The sequence below is a fragment of the Protomyctophum bolini genome (genome assembly GCF_963924005.1).
Source record: "Protomyctophum bolini genome assembly, chromosome: 13".
NCBI lineage: Eukaryota > Metazoa > Chordata > Actinopteri > Myctophiformes > Myctophidae > Protomyctophum > Protomyctophum bolini.
This window is the reverse complement of record NC_137874.1, coordinates 31,503,565-31,522,897: the sequence shown is the minus strand read 5'-3', so window position 1 is coordinate 31,522,897 and position 19,333 is coordinate 31,503,565. Positions and strand designations below refer to the sequence as shown.

The 19,333-nt window shown below is 41.2% G+C and overlaps 2 protein-coding genes across 2 annotated transcripts in view; both read right to left on the bottom strand.

The window, feature by feature from the left end:
• Positions 1–428: 428 nt before the first annotated feature.
• Positions 429–14,470, bottom strand: paxbp1 (PAX3 and PAX7 binding protein 1). The gene is made up of 18 exons (XM_080779976.1): positions 14,038–14,470; positions 13,419–13,541; positions 12,488–12,706; positions 11,270–11,494; positions 10,995–11,095; positions 10,318–10,547; positions 9,410–9,599; positions 8,156–8,279; positions 7,360–7,462; positions 6,702–6,817; positions 6,295–6,494; positions 5,677–5,824; positions 4,902–5,023; positions 4,062–4,138; positions 3,695–3,761; positions 2,697–2,843; positions 2,233–2,387; positions 429–1,660 (listed from the first exon to the last, which is right to left on the bottom strand). The coding sequence occupies exons 1-18, from the start codon at positions 14,339–14,341 to the stop codon at positions 1,543–1,545; spliced, it is 2,769 nt and encodes a 922-aa protein (XP_080636102.1). The 5' UTR covers positions 14,342–14,470; the 3' UTR covers positions 429–1,542.
• A 1,453-nt stretch (positions 14,471–15,923) lies between these two features.
• LOC308326781 (1,4-alpha-glucan-branching enzyme-like) overlaps positions 15,924–19,333 on the bottom strand; it is a 142,452-nt gene continuing 139,042 nt past the window's right edge. The window contains exon 16 of the mRNA XM_080779810.1: positions 15,924–17,976. Coding sequence (XP_080635936.1) covers positions 17,920–17,976 — 57 coding nt within the window. The 3' untranslated portion in view covers positions 15,924–17,919. The remainder of the gene's footprint in view (positions 17,977–19,333) is intronic.

Sequence of the window (19,333 nt, the reverse complement as noted above, 5' to 3'; positions counted from 1 at the left end):
TGTGGAGGAGGGGACATAACACACCGCCCCGCCCGCTTACTAGTACTACTATTAAAGTGAAAAGCCTGGTGACGCGAGGTTATTAAAGTGGAGTCAAGTAGCATGGCCTGCCCAGCAGGTCATCACTAGCTTCACTTAAATGTGGACAATAAAAAATTAAGCCCTATCCAATTCGCGCGACGACATGAACACATAAAAACTGTCTTCAAGTGGAGCACCATTGATACAATAGTAAATAGACTTGAATGGATCAATTCATGTTAGTTTAGAATTCAGTTACCGGTATCAGTTAAATTTGGGGAAATGTTCTTCTCACCCCCTGCACCTGTGCCCCTCTATGCCCAGAAAATTACAGGGCTCTTTCAGACTACTGGTCTAAAGTCTACTCGAAACACAAAATGGGACCCTCAAATTCAAATTGAACAGTCTTCCAGAACCATATTTTATTGACAGGCAAATCATATTTAAAACAAAAGGTCAGACTATTTAAAAAGATCTGAAGTTCCTCAGTCCAATAGGGTCATCATCACAAGTTCAAACATGGGTGAATGCGGAGCCAGAGGAAGTGGCCAGGAGCAAGGTAGGTACAGTATGCCAATCCATCCATACATCCATCTGCAACCGCGTATCCAGTTGGGTCGCGGGGGCAAAAGCTCCACCAGAGAGCTCCAGACTTCCTCTCCAGAGCAACATTAGTAACTTCCTCCTGGGGGATCCCGAGTTCCAAGGCCAGTGAGTCGATGTAAACCCTCCATCTGGTCCTTGGTCTGCCCCATGGTCTCCTCCTGCTTCAAGGACCTCCCTAGGGAGACGCTCGAGAGGCATCCTAACCAGATGCCCGAAACACCTAAGCTGGCTCCTTTCCAGTATGCCAATCACACTGCATAAGATTGTTCCTGATCCATCATAGCCAATCTTCAGGCTTTGCCAATGAGGGAAATACTCTAAATTCAACTTCTCCTTTTGGCACAGAGAAAACAGGAGTGAATGGTAGAGGTGAAACTTTCCTACGGCTAGACCTGTTGGGAGTGTGGTATAAACTTGCAGGTGTGATATTATCAGACAGAAGCAGGCAGTGTCATCCCACATGCTAGTATGTAGGACAGGCTATCCATACTACACGGTAATCCCCTTTAAGACCATGTACACTATTAACATTATTTACACCAATTTCGGTCTAGTTATGACGCAATCCTCCCAGTCCCAAATGAGGCAGTTCTTTCTCCCGGCCCGCATCTTGCATCGATTGTGTACATTGATTTAAGAACAGAAACTCTCAATCAAGAACGATGTTGTGGAGCTGTGTCTCAGTAGCATGCGCTGTGGCTGGTAGAGGTGTCTGCTGGTGAAGTGCTACAAACAAAACTACCGTTTGTTGTTGTAACACTTCAAATGTCCACAGGACTTACGATTGTGGCTATAATAGCCATTTTACAGCCTTATTCAACGCAGTTGAAAAAGAGAAAAAAAAGAAAGAAAGAAAGAAAGCATTCCCGTGTTGTCCAATGCAGTGTGTTCACATGATGTTGTCTGGTCCTTCCATCACTTGGCCTCTAAGAGGGGCTTGATTTCTTTGATGCCATGCTCCGTTGCCACGGTGATGATGTGGTCCAGGGCGTGCATTTGACTCAGCAGTTTCACCACCTCTTTGATCTGCTCCCTGTCAACACAGATGATAAGATGACGACGATCACTTATGGGCTAGTACACGCCAAAGGCAATAACATTTCAGAGATTTAACAAATACAGTCTATAGTAAGTCCAACATTTACAGATTGTGTTTACCAGAATTCTACGGATTATAGGCACCAATTAAAAACAAACTGCATTATTTTTGCTCATCATTCAGGCATGTAGATGACTTTACAAATAATACTGCTTGCATTATATTGTTAAGATACAACTAAACACCTCCACCCACTCTCACTTTAAAGCTTTACGATTTAAGTCAAGAAGTGAGTGTAATCTTCCTCAACAGGTCAATTAAGCCTATAACATAACATGCTTCAGCCTATTGCCAACTTTTGTTACAACAAATCTTGCACTATACCACTAGAGGGCAATAGAACACAAATGATTGGACTGTTCCAAAACAGGAATGACTTTAAAGCAGAAGCAGATATACAGTATAGGTCCTGACTCCCTGACTCTACAGTCAAAATCCAAGTCCAACCAATCCAGGTGTGACCCCCAACCCCCCTTTCTCTCCCCAACAGCAGGAAAACAACTGACTTGGCGGCGCGTCGCTCAATGTCGGAGCCTCCTAGGCTGCAGCGGTACATGCAGCTGGCCAGGTGGGTCAGGTAGCGACAGAAGGGCTCAAGCTGGGGCAAAGTCTGTTGGCCCTTCAGCCCTGAGAACCAGTGTGCTGGAAAACACTCCACCACCTGCAGGACCAGAGGACAAGAGTGGCCAGTTAAAAGGGGAAATATAATAATTCATGCACATTTATTTCATTGCACTTTTTATTGTCTTATGGTGGGTGTGTGTGTGTGTGTGTGTGTGTGTGTGTGTGTGTGTGTGTGTGTGTGTGTGTGTGTGTGCGCCTAATGGGGTTCCTGCTGACATTACAATAGATGTTTTAATATTGCCCATACCAAATTTTGAGTAATTGATGGCAATTTGTTACAATTCATTGTGTGGAAATAACTGTCAGATATGCATGCGTGTGTGTGTGTGTGTGTGTGCCCTTGTACCTGCTGGCACTTGTGTACACTGTCGTCTGCAGCGTCAGTGGTTTGCAAGGCAGAGAGGATGTATCTGTTCAGAGTGCTGTCCAGAGCCAGCTCCCTCAGAGAGGAAGTGGACAGAATGCCCTCCCATTGCAGGATGTTAGCCAGGAGCTATGCACAGAGACGGTAACATTCATATATCAATACATTCAGAACCCAAAGCATGCCGAGCTGCATTCCATGGATTAAATAATAGAAAAATAATAGCTTTAAGAGGGATCATATTTCATTTCTCTGACTTAACCCATTCTGACCTGAGATCAGATTCACACGAGGTTTCCACTGGACACACACTGGTCTGATGAACCCATTCTGACCTGAGATCAGATTCTAAAAAATGTCAGTAGTTCTTCGATTTTTCAAAAATAGCAGACCTACAAGCTCGTAGCGCGCCACTCGGTGGCGCGCTATGAGCTTGTAGATCTGCTATTTTTCAATAGCTAAAGCATAACATGATGCTAAGCACCAAAATGGGTTCCCGGTCAGAATGGGTTAAGACCATGATCACGTGGTATAGAGCACAAACAGAATATACAAAAATATCACACACAGCTGGCTAAAGCACAACACAAAAAAGGAGAGGGCAAACATACTATTGAGAGTCTTAAATTATATTTAGTTCAAAATGACAGATGTTTTTAAAGCGCTGGACAATATCTCATACGTACAAACCAAGTTTGCAAATCAGCTTTTCTGCAATCAAAAGCCGACTTCAGTTTTATAACTATTAACCTTTCATTTCCATGTCTCAAAGAAAATCATTAGATCTGTTGCTTTTTGTAGCCCTTCTTACGTTAGACTTTATAATTTGTATCATCCATGTTGACAACCATACTGCAGTAGATTAGCGGTAGTCTTTAAGGTCATTGATAAATAATGCAAATTACAATGGTGATACATATCACCCTGTCCAACTAACTAATTAACATGTTTTAGACTGGCTTTTGATTGACATTTCTTACCTTGACGCATGACCAGAACTGCCTCTGGTAGAATAGGTATGGGCCACCATTCTTGTTCTCCAACACACTGTGGAAAAATAATGCACACAGGTGCAGGTTTAAAGATCAGTCACCAAGTGCCTGCTGTTCAACTGGGAAGTCCCAAGATGTTATACCCAATTCATTTAAATATACTGTATCTATTTTTAGGCAGTATTTGCTTTAATTAGAGAATAAACTGAATAGACAGAAGGTGGGAAAGATTGGTCTTAATACAGCCAGAATCAAAGCGGGGATCTTGACACTACACGGTCAACACACTAGCTAGTCATGTACAGGTGACCCCACTCCATCATGAACACATTATTTGAGTGGATGGATAGCTTACTTTTTGGGGTACAGTGGTAGGAAGACATCTTCGTCCAGCGTCCGCCTGATTCGCAAGACCACCATCTTCAGAAACTCCTGTCAAGGAAAAGCGAACAGCCCAATGAACTCAAAGTAAGAACAATTACAACTTGAAATGGGGAAACCAAAACCTGATATATTATATATATTTTATATTTGGTTTAAGGAACTTGCAGTATTTTATTATTCAATATATCAATTGCTTGTCTTTTTTCAAATTTCTCTTGAATTCCACTGTTATGTTTTCATTATCAATCAATTATCAATTCACCAGTCCAAATTAAATAGATATATACACTCAAAATAAACTAAAACGATGAGCCCTATTTACTAAATAGCAATAGTATAATACTTTTTTTTATACTTAATTTCTGTTAGATTAACTTTTGTTTTGTTTTTTAAGATATTTATTGATAGATTTTACAGTAGGTTAGACAGGAAAGGGGGAGAGATATGGGGGGGGGGGGGGGGACACGCAGCAAAGGTTGTCTCAGGATCGGGAATTGAACCTGCGACATGCTGTCAGGCTGGATTACCAGCCCAGGTGCCTGGACCGCTCGACCAGCCCACGCCGCTATTAGATTAACTCAAGCAACTCCTTGCAACCAAACGGCTGCGAGTAGACGCATGTAGTTGCAAGCAACCATTGAATTGAACCAATTGAATCACTTGGGTCAACTTGCGTCGACATGTGCTACCATGCTCCCACGTGGAACAGGACATATCACACCACTGGGACGAATACTAAAACCATTGGTGTGGTTTGGGCTTAAATTGATATTATGCATATGGCATAATGCCAGCAGTAGCTGTTCAGTACCTGCGTGTAGCGGTTGTCCCCGTGCAGCACGGTGGGATAGCCCTTCATCAGTCTGTGGATGAAGGCCACCAGCCTGGCTGTCTGACTGCTGGACAGGGGGTCCCATACCTGCTCTGCCAACACTGAAAAGACAAAAACAAGAGTAGTTTAATTTCCATTCCGTATTGTCTCTAGTAGGTGCTTAACTTTGATCAAACATGTGTTGGACGTAAACAGCAACAATAATGGAAAATATACAGCGGGTTGTTTACTTATCGTTAGCACTGTTTGGATTAAGTACAAGTTTACAACTTAACTTAGCATTGCTGCATCAATTGTACCACATCACTGGCGTTCAAGGGTGTCTGCCGTGCCCAATATTACATGTCCACAGTGGTCATGATTAAAATTCCATCAGATTAAATTGATTAGGTCCATAATGTGACCTTCCCCTTCACTGTAGCTCCAGGACTCTATCACATAGTATTGGCATCCAGAATGGGGAGGGTTGGGTGAAACAGTCTATTTTTGACCCATTTCAGAACATTGTTGTTCAGGTGTGACAGACTGGTAAAATGACAAAAAAAATCTTTTGAAACAACACTTTGAAACAAGTTATATTTTTGACAGCAAGTGCCAAATTTAACAATTAGCAATTATGTCTGTACTGTGCACAGATTCTTTATTTATTTTTTATGGATACTGAAAATACCCATTTGTAAAAAATAGCCATGCATGTGTTCAATGCCTGAAAGCTAATGGTATACAATTTATTTAGCGTTTGTTCCTTCTTTACCTGCCAGTTTGGAGAGGATGACCTTCTCCACCATGGCAGGCAGCAGGTTGACGTCCACATCCCCCTTGTGCAATCTGCTGGGCTCCTCACAGCCATAGAACAGCAGCGACTCAAACCACAACATGTACTCAAAGTTGGCACACTCCGCCTGGCCAGGGACAAACAAGGAGGTTATTTAAACTTGAAAAGAAAGAAAATATATATAATTAGCTATAATCAGAAAGAAGGTAAAGTAGGGATGGAGAGATCTTTAAATCACTATCCAACACTAAGGGCAGTTATCGGTTATCGCCAATTTGCCATTCATTCTTATATCAGCATCAGTTTAATTTATGTGACGACTTAATGTTGTGAAGAACTACGAAAACAATCAACACACAAGGCATATTCAAACCCACGTTTTAAACCATATTAGCCTTCCTACAAAGTGCATGCCTGGCTTTTGTTTTAGTATTGAAACCTGATCTCATAATAAATCGCTGTATCCAAGCTATAATCCGATATGAAACTGTCAGCAAATGTGGATAATTATCGTCAAACTTGAAATAACTGTTTACATTTTTATCAGCGAATGCTAATATTAGGTACAAGGTGCAACTCTAGTCAATACACACACACCTCAAGAGGGCTCCATGTGATGAGCTGCAGACGGACTAAGGGGTTAAAGAGTTTGGGCAAGCACAAGCCGATGTAAGCATCTCTGTAGCAGTCTGAGAACTCTCTCCTCCACACCTCGAAACGAGACTTTATGCAGTCAAGGGAATGGAAATCCTCCAGTACATCCTCAAACACCTTCCTACTCTCCCGAATGATGCGGTCTGGATGAAGGAGGAGAGTTTAAAATCTTATTATACAGTACATCAATGATATCACGGCTGTTCAATACAAAAGAAACAGGAGAGATTTAAATTCTTGAGATGTACGATTTAAGTCTTAGAACGTTTTTGTGTGACCTTGGCAAACAGACACAAACGCAAGAATAAATGTGTGTGTGTGATTCCAGTCTGAACCCACACACAGCTCACCTGTCTCCATGTTGAAACTGGTGATGTCAGTGGTGGTCTCCTCATCGTCAGAAGAGAGACCCTCCTTGTGCTCGGCTATCTTTCCATTCTGCTCTCTGGCCTGACGCCTCCGAGTTCTACACTCGGCCACAAAAAGTGTCATTATTATAGATTGTGTTTTCTATAATTAAACAAAAATATTCATTTGGGTTATTTTATTGTATAGCATTCAATAATTTAGCTATATACTATACTACTCAACTGTGCACAAATAATTTGGCCAATCAAGATAATATATTGGAATAATGCTGGGTTTATGAAGATTTATATCTCAAAATAAATCCCAGAATCTTTGTTGTGACAGTCAATTTACACTCCTATGCAGAGGCAAATTACAAAGCACAAGAGTAAATGGCACGAAACAAGGTTTAGTTGGTTAAGTGCTCAAGTAAATGGAGTGCCAATGAAAAAGTGCCACTAGGAAAGCACATCAAACATAGCATCTGCCTGAATAACAAAAGATCAAAATAACAATTTGCAGCAGACGTGGACAAGCAAACAACATAAATCTATTTACATGACAAGTACCCCGCATAAATCTGGATAACATAACTAGTATAGTATAGTATAGTATAGTATAGTATCTAAATAAAGAGGAACTGTACTGATAAGGACCTACCGTCGCGCCTCCCGTTCAGCTATCCTCCTCTGGCGACCATGCTCCTGGTAAACACTGCGGTCTCGACCGAACGAGTCCATGTTTGGAGCCATGACAGCCTTACCTGGAAGAGACAGGAGTTATGTTAGAATCGGGACCAAATACGCCTGAAACCAGATTATGTTTTACTGGAATTGTTCAATTTGTTTGCTAGCTTTCCAACACTTTAAATAGAGCTTCCACAATGTGCAGCACACACACTGGTCATTTACAAAACACACACATATATATATATATATATATAGCTACTGAATGTTGTTCAACCCACAAATTACATTAAAAAACAGACCTAAACACACAAACCTTTCAAATTCATTGCCTACAACAAGTCCATATACTTAGCACACCCACTTAGAATTACAGTGTTTCAGATGTCATTTGTTTTTAAGCCACTTACCTTGCCTTTGGCTTGCGACACCTTACAGTGCAATGTGACAGTGACGTCACATCACTAAATCATCATTACTTAGTGAACGATCAATCGCCACCAGAATGAACTGATGCTACTGTGCCGAGTGTGTGACTCAGCCAAGTAAATAGGGGACACGCAGGCACACACACACACACACACACACACACACACACAATCTCTCACACAGACACTTGGAATCAGCCCTCAACCAAGCTTGTCACACTCATGGGGCAAAGATGAGAGCAATAGCGAACAGTGAATGGGTGCCTCTCTCTCTCTCTCAGACATACACAGAATCAACGAGGCCGCTCAAATAAATAATAAAAACCTTCAAGATGGACTGACTTGAAAGGCTTGCAAACTCCGCCGATTCATCTTTAATATCATCCTGTCTTCTCTGGACGAGTCGGGAGGCCCGTTGCCTTAGTAACTGGTGCATGGCCGCCTCCAGCTCCAGCACAGTGGGCACCTGAAAAGATATGATGCCTTCTGTGAACTCTGAACCCTACAGAAGGTGGGGCGCCGAGTCACAGGGACGTCCTATTTGGCTGAGCACATGAGAGCGATGTGATAGATGTAGGTACAGTAGGTGGGGTCCGAAATATAATGGCCAAAAGCCCTGAAATCTCAAAATGCCCCTCTGACTGCCTCCTAGGCTGTGGGTCAATACTTAGCTGCAGTCAATAATTATTACTTAGTATTACAAAATCACCAGATAATTGGAAATAGCAATGGCACTCCAATCCCCTGATACACAGACCAGTGTAATTAATTCCTCAAACAACATACTCTACATTTGCTACACTGTAATGCTGAAAACCACATTCTGTTATCTGGTTAATTCATTACATTTTGTTGATCTGTGATAATAACATCCATCATAACGCTCTTCGTTTCGACCAACAAAGACACTCCGTTGACTACAATATGCAGTTCTGCTCTGTTGTACTGTGGATGGGAATCAAATGGACATTGGTGAGGTAAAAGCCATGCAAGCCTGCAGCCACTGACTCCACTCCTTGTGCAGTTGCAACTGTGGGAGTTAAGGTTGACCAAACTAGTGATCCTGTTGATTAGTAATCAGTTATCAATTACTTCTATTATAAAAGCACTAAAGCAGGCACATCATATTGTTGACAGTGATCCTAGGTAATCCTTTATTTGCTTTTTATAATTAACGACTGACACAAATAGCTTAAAGGGATAGGCTTCTGAATTAGCTTAATCGTCTGGTCTGTCTGATTGATCACAGACTGAGAATAAAAAAATATATAATTATAAAAATGTGTGGCTGGTCAAATACTGGACGCATAATTTATTATAATTTCTTGGCAGACTTTGAGCAAACCTTGGGCAAGAAATTATATCAAAGTCAAGGGAACATAATATTTGAGATGTGGGGCATGGAAACTTTCAGAAACAGTATCTTTTGAGCACGGGTACGCATGGGTATTTAAGATCTAAAAAATCGCTTTGAATGGACTCAGCATCCCACATAATCAGATCAAGTTTCCTTAAATAAATCCTAAACTATCACTTTAAAGTCATGGTCATAAATCATTAGACACTAAATAAGACAACAGATAGTTTCTCCCTTACCTTTTCACCCAAACACTCAAGCAAGTCTCCAACATACCCTCGCATCTCTTGCAAGAATTTATATTTCTCTGCATTGTCATTGGATGAGCCCTCCAGACGCTGTATGGCACTTCCAGAGGAGGATAGCTCTTCAGTGATCTGCTCATAGCGCTTGGTGTTAGCCTCGTGGCCTGCGCGCATTTGGTTGAGCCTACAGACAACACGGCACACAGGAAATAAAGACTGAGTGAGCTGGATGGGGGTGTGGGATTCAGAGATCTCCGTTATTGATCTCTAAATGAGTGACTGTGGTGTTGTCTGGCTTGTTGTGGCTATTTTGGTGGTGCAGATATAATAGGAAGCTGAAAACACACGTGAGGACATATATAAGAATTAACAGAGCGGGTACAGTAATCATAGGGATACTTCAAAAAGAATACTTGGAAAAGAATATATTCCAAGAACAAAAACTCCCAAACGTATTGTGGGGAAATCATGCTCCAGACGTCCAGAGTATACAATATATAGAGTATACAATATATATGATATTTTTGGTGTTTAGTCGACTTCCTCAGCGCTGTTGAAAAATAAAAACAGAAAAACACACATCTGTAACAAACCGTTATTGAAGCCTGGTTCCAGAATCTGCAGGTAGCTGTGCTGGTATGGGTCTAATGATGTGTGCTGAAGAGCATGGTGGCTCGAAACATTACGTCTCACAGTGCTAATAAATCTGACACACTTTGTTTCACTTATTGTTTTGTCCAGCACCTCGTTTAACTTTGAAGTGCGATTGTTCTCTCCATTTTTAGCCACGTGGGACTTCACACAGGAACTCAGCACATTTAACAGGCAGCAGCAGCAGTTGGTGCTGAGGGACTGACAGTAGTAGTAGTAGAGGGTATGGCGAGAGTTGCTGCTCTACCTACCTGTCCCTCAGGCGTTTCTTTACCAGATCAGAAGAGACAGGGGTCAGGTCACTGCTAGGAGCCCTGTAGGGCACGCTCTGGCCATTGTCTGTCTGACCAGGAGGTTTAGTGCTGCTCTGCAGAGCCGGGTAGGTGTAAGGCATACTGTAAGAGGATCCATATGGCTGGCTCTCGTAGCTGTTCTGGTAGTACACAGTGCTTTCCTCTGGTTGACTGCTCGGGACTTGGACCTGGTAGAGACCCACCATACGGAAAATTCAACCGATGTATAGGAACTTAAATACCACTATACTACCTGCTATGACAAAATGACAGCCTGCGAAAAGTAACAACCCCTTACAGTGCATTTTAACAGCGGGCGCCAAACAGACAAATTCATCTTTTCGGGCGACATCGTCCGGCGATAGCGGGCGATTAGGCGATAGACCTAATCGTGATATCATAGTACGTAACCATTTGAACATTTCTAAAATGGTTTCACCTTGAAATTAGGTTAGTGAATCCAACAGGACAATATTATAACACTTACTGAATTCAGATAATAAATTCAACTCTTTTTTAAATAGCACCACTCATTCTCATTGTTGTTTAGTACAAGAAATTCGAAAAAAGCTTTTTACTGTCTTGGTCAAAAACATCAAGGCTATGCAAGACCAAGTGTTGTCAGCATGGCTCACCTGGGGGATGCTGATTCCCTTCCTGATCTGCTCCTGTTCCCAACGGCTCATCTCTTCATCATGACCCGCATCCAATGCCTCGTCATCACTGCCCTCGATACCTGAACACATTAAAGTACAAACCAACCCTGTATATATGCTCAAGCTGTGCCAATAGCTTAGGCAGCAGGCTGCACAATTTGCAAATACGTGACATTATGGAAACGTAAAAATAATAAAATGATTGGTCAATCTTCAAAAACCAAAGGGAAACCACTGATGGTTTCAACACCAACCAATCTCCTCTGCGATCTTCTGTCTCTGGCTCTTGTTCTTGACTCCACTGAAGCTGATCCTCTTCTCATCCTCGTCTTCATCGTCACTGCCATCGTGCTCATCCTCCCGCATTAAGCGTTTCTTAGGGGCCTCCGTCTCCACCAAGGGGGCGTCTCCCCCCAGATCCCTGGCCATCTGCCGGCGCTTTCGGGCAGCGTGGATGAAGGCTGCGTCAGGGATCTCGCCTGGAAGAAGGAAAGAAAGATGTTTTCTGTTCATTCAGAAATTACACAGGTGGAGGAAAGAATGGAAATCATGTAACAAAATGAACAATGAATGTTTCCCCCCCCGCTCTACACCAAATCTCTTTATTGAAAATAACTGATCTCCAAGCTTAATATGTTGCGAGCTTGGAAATACCAAACAAAAAGGGACTAAACAAAACCCAAAAAATGAATACGCTGTATTGGTCCGTTACCGTTACTACACAGATGTACATAGAAAGCGTACATATGCATGTAATTACTTCGCTGTGCATTCTATTATACTCCTAATCCTGCACATTCCTCATTGCTGATGCTGCCATCTTGTTTACTAATTTTATTTCAACCAGTAAAGTACTGTTCTTATTCTTGTATACTGCATTGCCGATGTTGCAGTATGAGATTGTTGTAGAATTTCACCAAATGTCAGCCTATTTTCACAGTATGTGACCTACTGTATTACTGTTATTATTCAAATTAGCTTATTTTGTAAATGTTACATGAGATGTCAAAATGTAATAATAATAAAGCTTAATTTATGTAGCACCCTTCGAAACAAAGTTACAAAGTGCTTCACGGAGAATGAAAACAAAAACAATACACACTTGCATAATAAATAGGTACCGGTAATAATACAGATGGTAAAACAAGCAATATGCAGAAATACAGTAGGCCAGGGTATAATGGGTTAAAACATTTAGGGGATAAAAGCAGCTTTACAAAAGTGCGTTTTCAGGAGGGATTTGAAGCGGGGGATGGACTCTGCGAGCCTGATCTCCAGAGCGAGGGCATTCTAGTCTGTCATTTCTGTCTCTATAAAATACATATTTTGACTGAGTAGTGAGTACAATAATTAACATCTCAATGTAAAGTTTGCATGATTGTTGTGTGTCCGAACACATGATATGTTCATACCAAACACATGATAAGCTTACAACACGCTCAAGAATTAGCATCTGTTAATGCATGTCTTACCAGGTCTAAGGGTGCTGAGAGAAGACAGTGTGTTAAAGGTCCCAGCAACGGGGATAGCCTTGGAGGCCTGACCGTGAGCATGGCCCCGAGCCAGACTCTTTGGTGCCTCCACCACCTCGTCAGTACTGTCCACCTCCATCTCCTCCTCGCCCTGCTCGCTGCCCGCTCTGCTGCTAGGCTCAGCTTTGACTTTGACCCCTGGGAGCAGGGTTGAAGGATCTGGACAAAAGATACACACGCAGTCGAGAGACAAGTTAACAGCCCGAGCGGCATAAACAGAGTTCTTCTTATTGATATCAAAACCGAACCCCAATTTTAGCGGGTCAGATCAAAAATCTTAAAACGTGAATAACTTGATCTAAATCATTCCGTCCAATTCTAAGCAAAGATTATGTTTTAGACGGCCCATCGCGGTCCCGAATTAATCATACCTCCCGTTGATGTTGATCGCCTCGGGAGTGTTTTGGCTACATCAAGCTACTTCCGGGATAGCACCTGGTGCGTCGCTAAATGTGCTCCGTTGCTGTAAATCGCTGGGCGTTCTGATTTAATGGTCTTAAATACCCCTGGGCGTTCTAGGTGTTAACCACTGACCAATCAACAGTATACTTTACCAGATGTCCTCACCGAAAATAGCCCATGTACAACGCAACATGTTCATTTTTACACTCTTAGAGTTATAAATATAAAAGGTTTTGAGAAGCACCGGTCTTGCAATTGTATAGCAGATGTGAAGTCCACATACAGGCTCTGACAGTGTTATAAAACTTATTCAAGGAAACAGGTCCAAATGCGACAGAACCAATTCCTGTTCCTCAATGTTGGATTCGGTACCTGCACAACCCTAGTGGACACACACAGCCCTATATAACTTGTTTAGTGAGGTGTTATAATAATAATAATAATACTGAGGTCAGTGAAATGAACTCACCTGAGTTGGCTTCTTGTTTGACATGGCCAGTCTTCTCCAAGTCTTCCTTGTACTCTTTCTTAAGCTGTTTTACAATCTTCTTACTGTGGTAGGACTTCTTCACTCTGAACACCTCCGGTTCATCTAAATACACGACATACTAGTTGTCAGTGGGTCCAGGGAGTGAAATAAGTTAGTGTGTAATGAGACTAAAGGGAAGGGAGACACTGTACACACAGTTGATTATGATACATCTGTAAATTAAACGCTGATGCAAACTTTGACACATCTGTCACATCAGTGTTGCAAACCTAGATACCAGTATTAATATAACTATAATTTAGGCACTAGCAGTAGCAACTCTAATATGCGAGTGAGCCTAACACGCTTTCATCTTTTACCCTTTATTTTATTGAATAAAAAGGACGTCGTAGAAAACATTAAAAAATAGGAATATATATTGTATAAACAATACACAAATATGTTATATAATAAACGTATATGCATAGAGTAGACTAGTATGCACATAATATAACCTGTACAAACAAACACACCACATGATGTAGCAACATTGCAACAACATAGCTAAGCTTGTAGCTACAACATAGCTAACGTTATATGATCTCATTGCTTTACGTACCTTCCTCCTCGGCGAAACTCAGCAGCGCCTTTGGTGCTACAGTCACCTGCTGCGTGACTACGGCCGCAGCAGACTCCCGGCTCTTCTTGTCCTTCCTGGCGGCTCTGAACGTTGCGATGCTCTGGAGGTTCTGGACGCCGTTGTTGCCGTGGTTCTGGTTCGTTGCTCCCGCAGCCTGAGCAGTGCTCTCCGTGATGAACGGGATCTCCTCCACAGCGGGCCCGAATGACGGCTGCTGCTCGTGCTCGTCCTCGTCAGACTCGTTCCTCCGGCGGAGGTTCACTCTTTTGGCCTTCCTAAACATGTTTATGCTTCTTTGCGACGCGCACTGTCTTGCGGTGCGTTTTAAAAGCCGCAAATGAATAAAGACGAGTCAGAAATGGGTTTTGGGTTTTAGCCGCGCTAAGTAGCCTCTGCGTTCACAGTCAGCCATTTTCTGTCAACTGCTGCTGTTTCTCTCTCTCTTGTTCTTTGGAATTTGGGAAATGAATTGACTTGATTCTTCCACGTTGCTGCCCTCTATTGGTAAGGATTGGACACTACTCTGAGAATGGGCTTCATAAATTCTAACCTTCAGTCTATGATTCTAACTCATGTGATTTGTTAGTGGCATTTTATTTACTTGTGATTTTCAATTGTTTATCACCTATATTAATATTAGTTTACTAAAGTTTTTTTTATTTCTGTGTGTGTGTGTGTGTGGGGGGGGGGGGGGGCAGGACTGTAAACCGGTTTAGTGTATATTTAATCACAATACACTTAGTATTTGTATTTAAATCAGCCATTTTAAAATATAGATTTTAGTTACTGTATTTTTACTATAGCCTACATCATTTGAGGAAAAAGCTTCTGTTAAATAACCATTTATCACCCAGATCCTTGGCCATCTGAGGATCCCTCTGTCTTCAGGAGTTATTGAGACACCAGTGTCACATTTTTAATATCCGGACGTCTTCTGCTGGAATTTATCACCATCTCTGCGCTCTCTCACTCCCCTTCCAGCTCATCTGTTAATGTGATCATAGGTCTCCAATGTGTCACATATTAACCAAAGGGGGAGCTGAAATTTCATTCTGAGATTAGGTTTCGGTGGCTTGAGAATATTAAAACAGGTCAAACTCAAACAAGGTGTCATTTTGTGATAAAACATTTAGATAATAATTTCAAGAGGCAGCTCTCGGTGTCATTATTATTCACATTAATTCTTCAGAGGTTCAGGTCAGACTCCACACTTTTTAATTATGAGGTTATTAGCTATAATGGAGGTGGGTAGTATAGTAATGAAGTATGACACATTCGTAAGAAGAATATGGACAACTTCTGCAGTCCTCATTTTTCACAAAACAAACTGATTATTAACGAAGTCAGCTGCCGCACCACAAGCTTAAAAGATACCTGTCCAATGATAAATCGAGAGATCAGTCTGGAAAAATACATGATTAGTTCACTGCTGTTCTGTGCTGTTTTATTTGTTGAACTACAGCTTTGATGAAGATTCATGGCCGAATCACAATGACAAGGTGTTTATCAGTCAGTTTATCAGTTTATCAGTCAGTAAGCCGTGTCACAGAAATGCACTAATGCAGAGCAAAAGGAAGAAAGAAAAAGATGAAAGTGACTCTGCACCCAAACAATGAGATGAGATGTACTTTATTATCCCTGCAGTGAAATTGATACGTTACAGTAGCATAATGTAAAATGTAAAAATAAACAGACAGACAGAAAACACATCTATCTATCTATCTAGTTTCCATTCATTCCTTAATTCCTCTATCCACCTGTCAAATAAAGGTGAAGAGAAAGAGCGCCAGCACGTGCGATAGATGAGGATGACAGAGCGAGACAGAACACGACAAGACAGAGGTGGACAGAGACAAAGAGAGTGATTCCATTACTTCTTCTAATTTTTTATTATTTTTTCAAATGCACCAGCCCAGCCCCCATCACTTAATTGTTCATCACAGGGGAACCATAAAAAAAACTCCCAGTACACATAGTTATGAAGTCATTTCATGTCTCTGTAGTCTAATGTAAACTCCATATTAAAATATCTACCAAGGCTCTCACTCATTTCTTGCTACACTATTATGCAATGACCTTCCAAGACCCTAAATATAACCACAAGATGACAAGATCCAGTCCAGTTGACCTCAGCATGTTATGCATTAGCAGAATTTTATTTAATATGTAAATAAACAATAAGCAACAGACAGAAAATATTCTGCACTTTGATAAAAAGTTCCCCGGCCTGGGCTGCAGGTCGAGCAGTCCAGGCACCTAGGCTGACGCCGTGTCGCAGGTTTGGGTCCCGATCCCGACAACCTTTGCCGCATGTCTTCCCCCCCATCTCTCTTCCCCTTGCCTGTCATAATACTGTAAAAATCTATCAATAAAGGCAAAAAATTATATATATATATTTAATAAGTTCCCTTTCTTAAATTAATGACAGAAATGTGCACAAAGGGTAATTACATGGCGATTATTTTACATCATGTACTGTAATCTTTGCAGAAAGGCTGATATTATCTGTCCTGAAATTAAAGTGTCATCGCACATGAAGTCTGAGTGATGTATTATTGTGATTAATTAGTATTAGGAATGGCACTGTGCCATTAAAATAATAATGGGAGATAAAGATCTCACTCCCCATTAATGAGTTTAGTTTTAAACTACCCAATCATTTCTTGGAAGCATATTACGAGCCCACACACTGATCCTCTAAGAAAGAAAAAAAGAAGATCCTGCACAATACCAAATGTGCAAATACAATTCCAAATGTCATCAGTCTCAGTAAAACAGAAACTCCAAGATACAGGTTTGCTTTACCCCACATCGACAATTGATATTAATGCAAATCAACCTTCTGAAGTTCTGGAATATAATTTTTAAACATTCAAACATTAATATTACTTGTACTTGAGAGCTGGAAGCAACAGAAATGATGCCTCCTTCGTGTGTATGTCTGGGTCGTCTCTGGTGGCGACGTTGACATTTGGATTATGGATTTGGTTTTTAAAGCCCACTGCTTCACCAAGTCATGATTATCTTTCAGCCTGTAGTTCTCTGTCACGTAATTACATCCGTTGTGTAATAGCCATTAGACACAACAGACACTGGACAATGTTCAGCTCTAGGCTGTTAACACCTATTCATTGTAGACCTACTGAAAAGAGTCGAAGAAATGAGGTTTAATATTTCTTTACAGTATATTTTTCCATCATTTCAATGGCCTATTTTCTACTCAATTCATGGCCATTCGTATGCAAATCACTTTCTCTGGTGTTGAGCCAAAGTATGGAAGTCAGGTATAAAAGATGATTCTCTGAACTAACGCCATACACAACTCATAGATCTTTAAAATCTTAGTGAGGTATGATCATATCTGAAAAAGATCCCAAGCATTGTGGCTCGTAACTGTATTTGACTTATTTGTCAAAATCTTCCACACAGACCTAGAAAATAAAGATGATATTAGCCACCATAGCAACAGGAATCTTTGGTGTGAATACAAGCAAGAGTGAGATTACTCCATTACCATTCATTGTATACCGTATTCCATTAAGAGTAAAAATACAATAAGGTCTCAAGGCACTGTAAAAGGCATGGGAAATACTAACGCAGCACATTTCTTTTAAGATATGAGTTACAAAACCATTAGTTCCTACAACAACAAATAATGAGACTCAGTTCTAAAATAAGTGTGTACCTGTTCTTGTGTGTGTGACTGCGCGTGCGTGCGACCGTGCGTGTGTGTTTGTTTTTTAGTGTATCCAGGTTCACGCATTTTGCAGACTCCCACACTTTGCTGATGTCCACATATCAAGTTCCCATTAGGGAGAAGTTGGGGAAATCATTTGTTTTGTTGTGTCACAGCTTTTCTTTTCAACAATTAATCTCTTCGTTGGCCAGGACTAATGCTGTCCGACATGGAATATAGATCTGAAGGAGGAAAAATAAGGAAAGGAGGAAGAGGGAAGGAAAATTATACAATTACCTTTATAATGTCCAACGATACAATGCAGCATGAGACAAGCTATGGTAGGCTAATGCTGAATATGGACTTATGATCAATGCACTGTTATGTCTGCACACATAAGACTAAATTAGCCTTTCTTTAATACCTAATTATTTTTATACCAATTTGACCTTGTAATATAATCAGCAGATAATGCACGATAGTGGACCCAAAATTAAGCTGGTCCTAAAATGCTAAAACTGCATTTCATTCCATTCCTTTAGTTAGGAGCTCCTTTAGTCACTTGGTTCTAGGCATTCACCTGCTTAAAAGGAAAACAAAATACATTATTCTGCTTCCCCAGAACCATAGTTGAGAACCACACTGAATTGTTGTCTTGTGGGTAAAAAAAAACTGTCCCAAAGACCAAGACATGGTGCTGTAATTCAGCTAAAAGCCACTTGGTGTCACTATAAGCCCCTACAAAGGGCAGTTTTATTTGTTCTTGTTTGTGGCAACATTTAAGGTCTGCACTTAGTTCAGTCGCAGTTAAATGCCAACGATATACAGTGACATTTGCTGATAGACTGGCTGCGTGTGAACTATGGTAAGTGAAAACATGAACGTACAACCGTGTACAATGTGTCATGAATGTTTCTGTTCCTCCCAAGGGTTCGTCAAATCATTGCACGCAACAATGAATAAGATGTCTTAATGTGAGTGACCATTGAAGATAATGTGATATGAAAACAGGTGTAATATTAGTACATACTACATACATAGTATTAGTTGTGTAATATGTGTGTGTGTGTGTGTGTGTGTGTGTGTGTGTGTGTGTGTGTGTGTGTGTGTGTGTGTGTGTGTGTGTGTGTGTGTGTGTGTGTGTGTGTGTGCGTGCATGCCTGGTGGGCTGGCTTAATGCTGCAGGTAGGCTGCAATATTGTGCTTGAGGAGAGCACAAAAGGAGTCTTATTTTAAACACACACTGACTTCAGATCAGTGTGGCAGAATGGATGCCAACCATAATATCCCCTTCAGGCAATCTGCTGTAGACTCTAAAAGCCAATCTGCAGGATCCAAGGGTTAATTTGCACTCATTATAACACACTGACATTGTGGCCGAATAACTTGGCTTTTTAAACAAAATATGTGTAAAATCCACAGTGTTCATTTTAACTCCGAGAGTCCATTTGGTTCCATTTGCACACTCGTACTTATCTGTCAAGGGGCCACGGTGACAAGGGAAAGATCAAATGCAATGAGAAGCGCTTTGATAGGAGGTGGTGTCACTATCCACATCCATTTAGTTGAAGGCTTGTATTCCAAAACCATCAAATCATG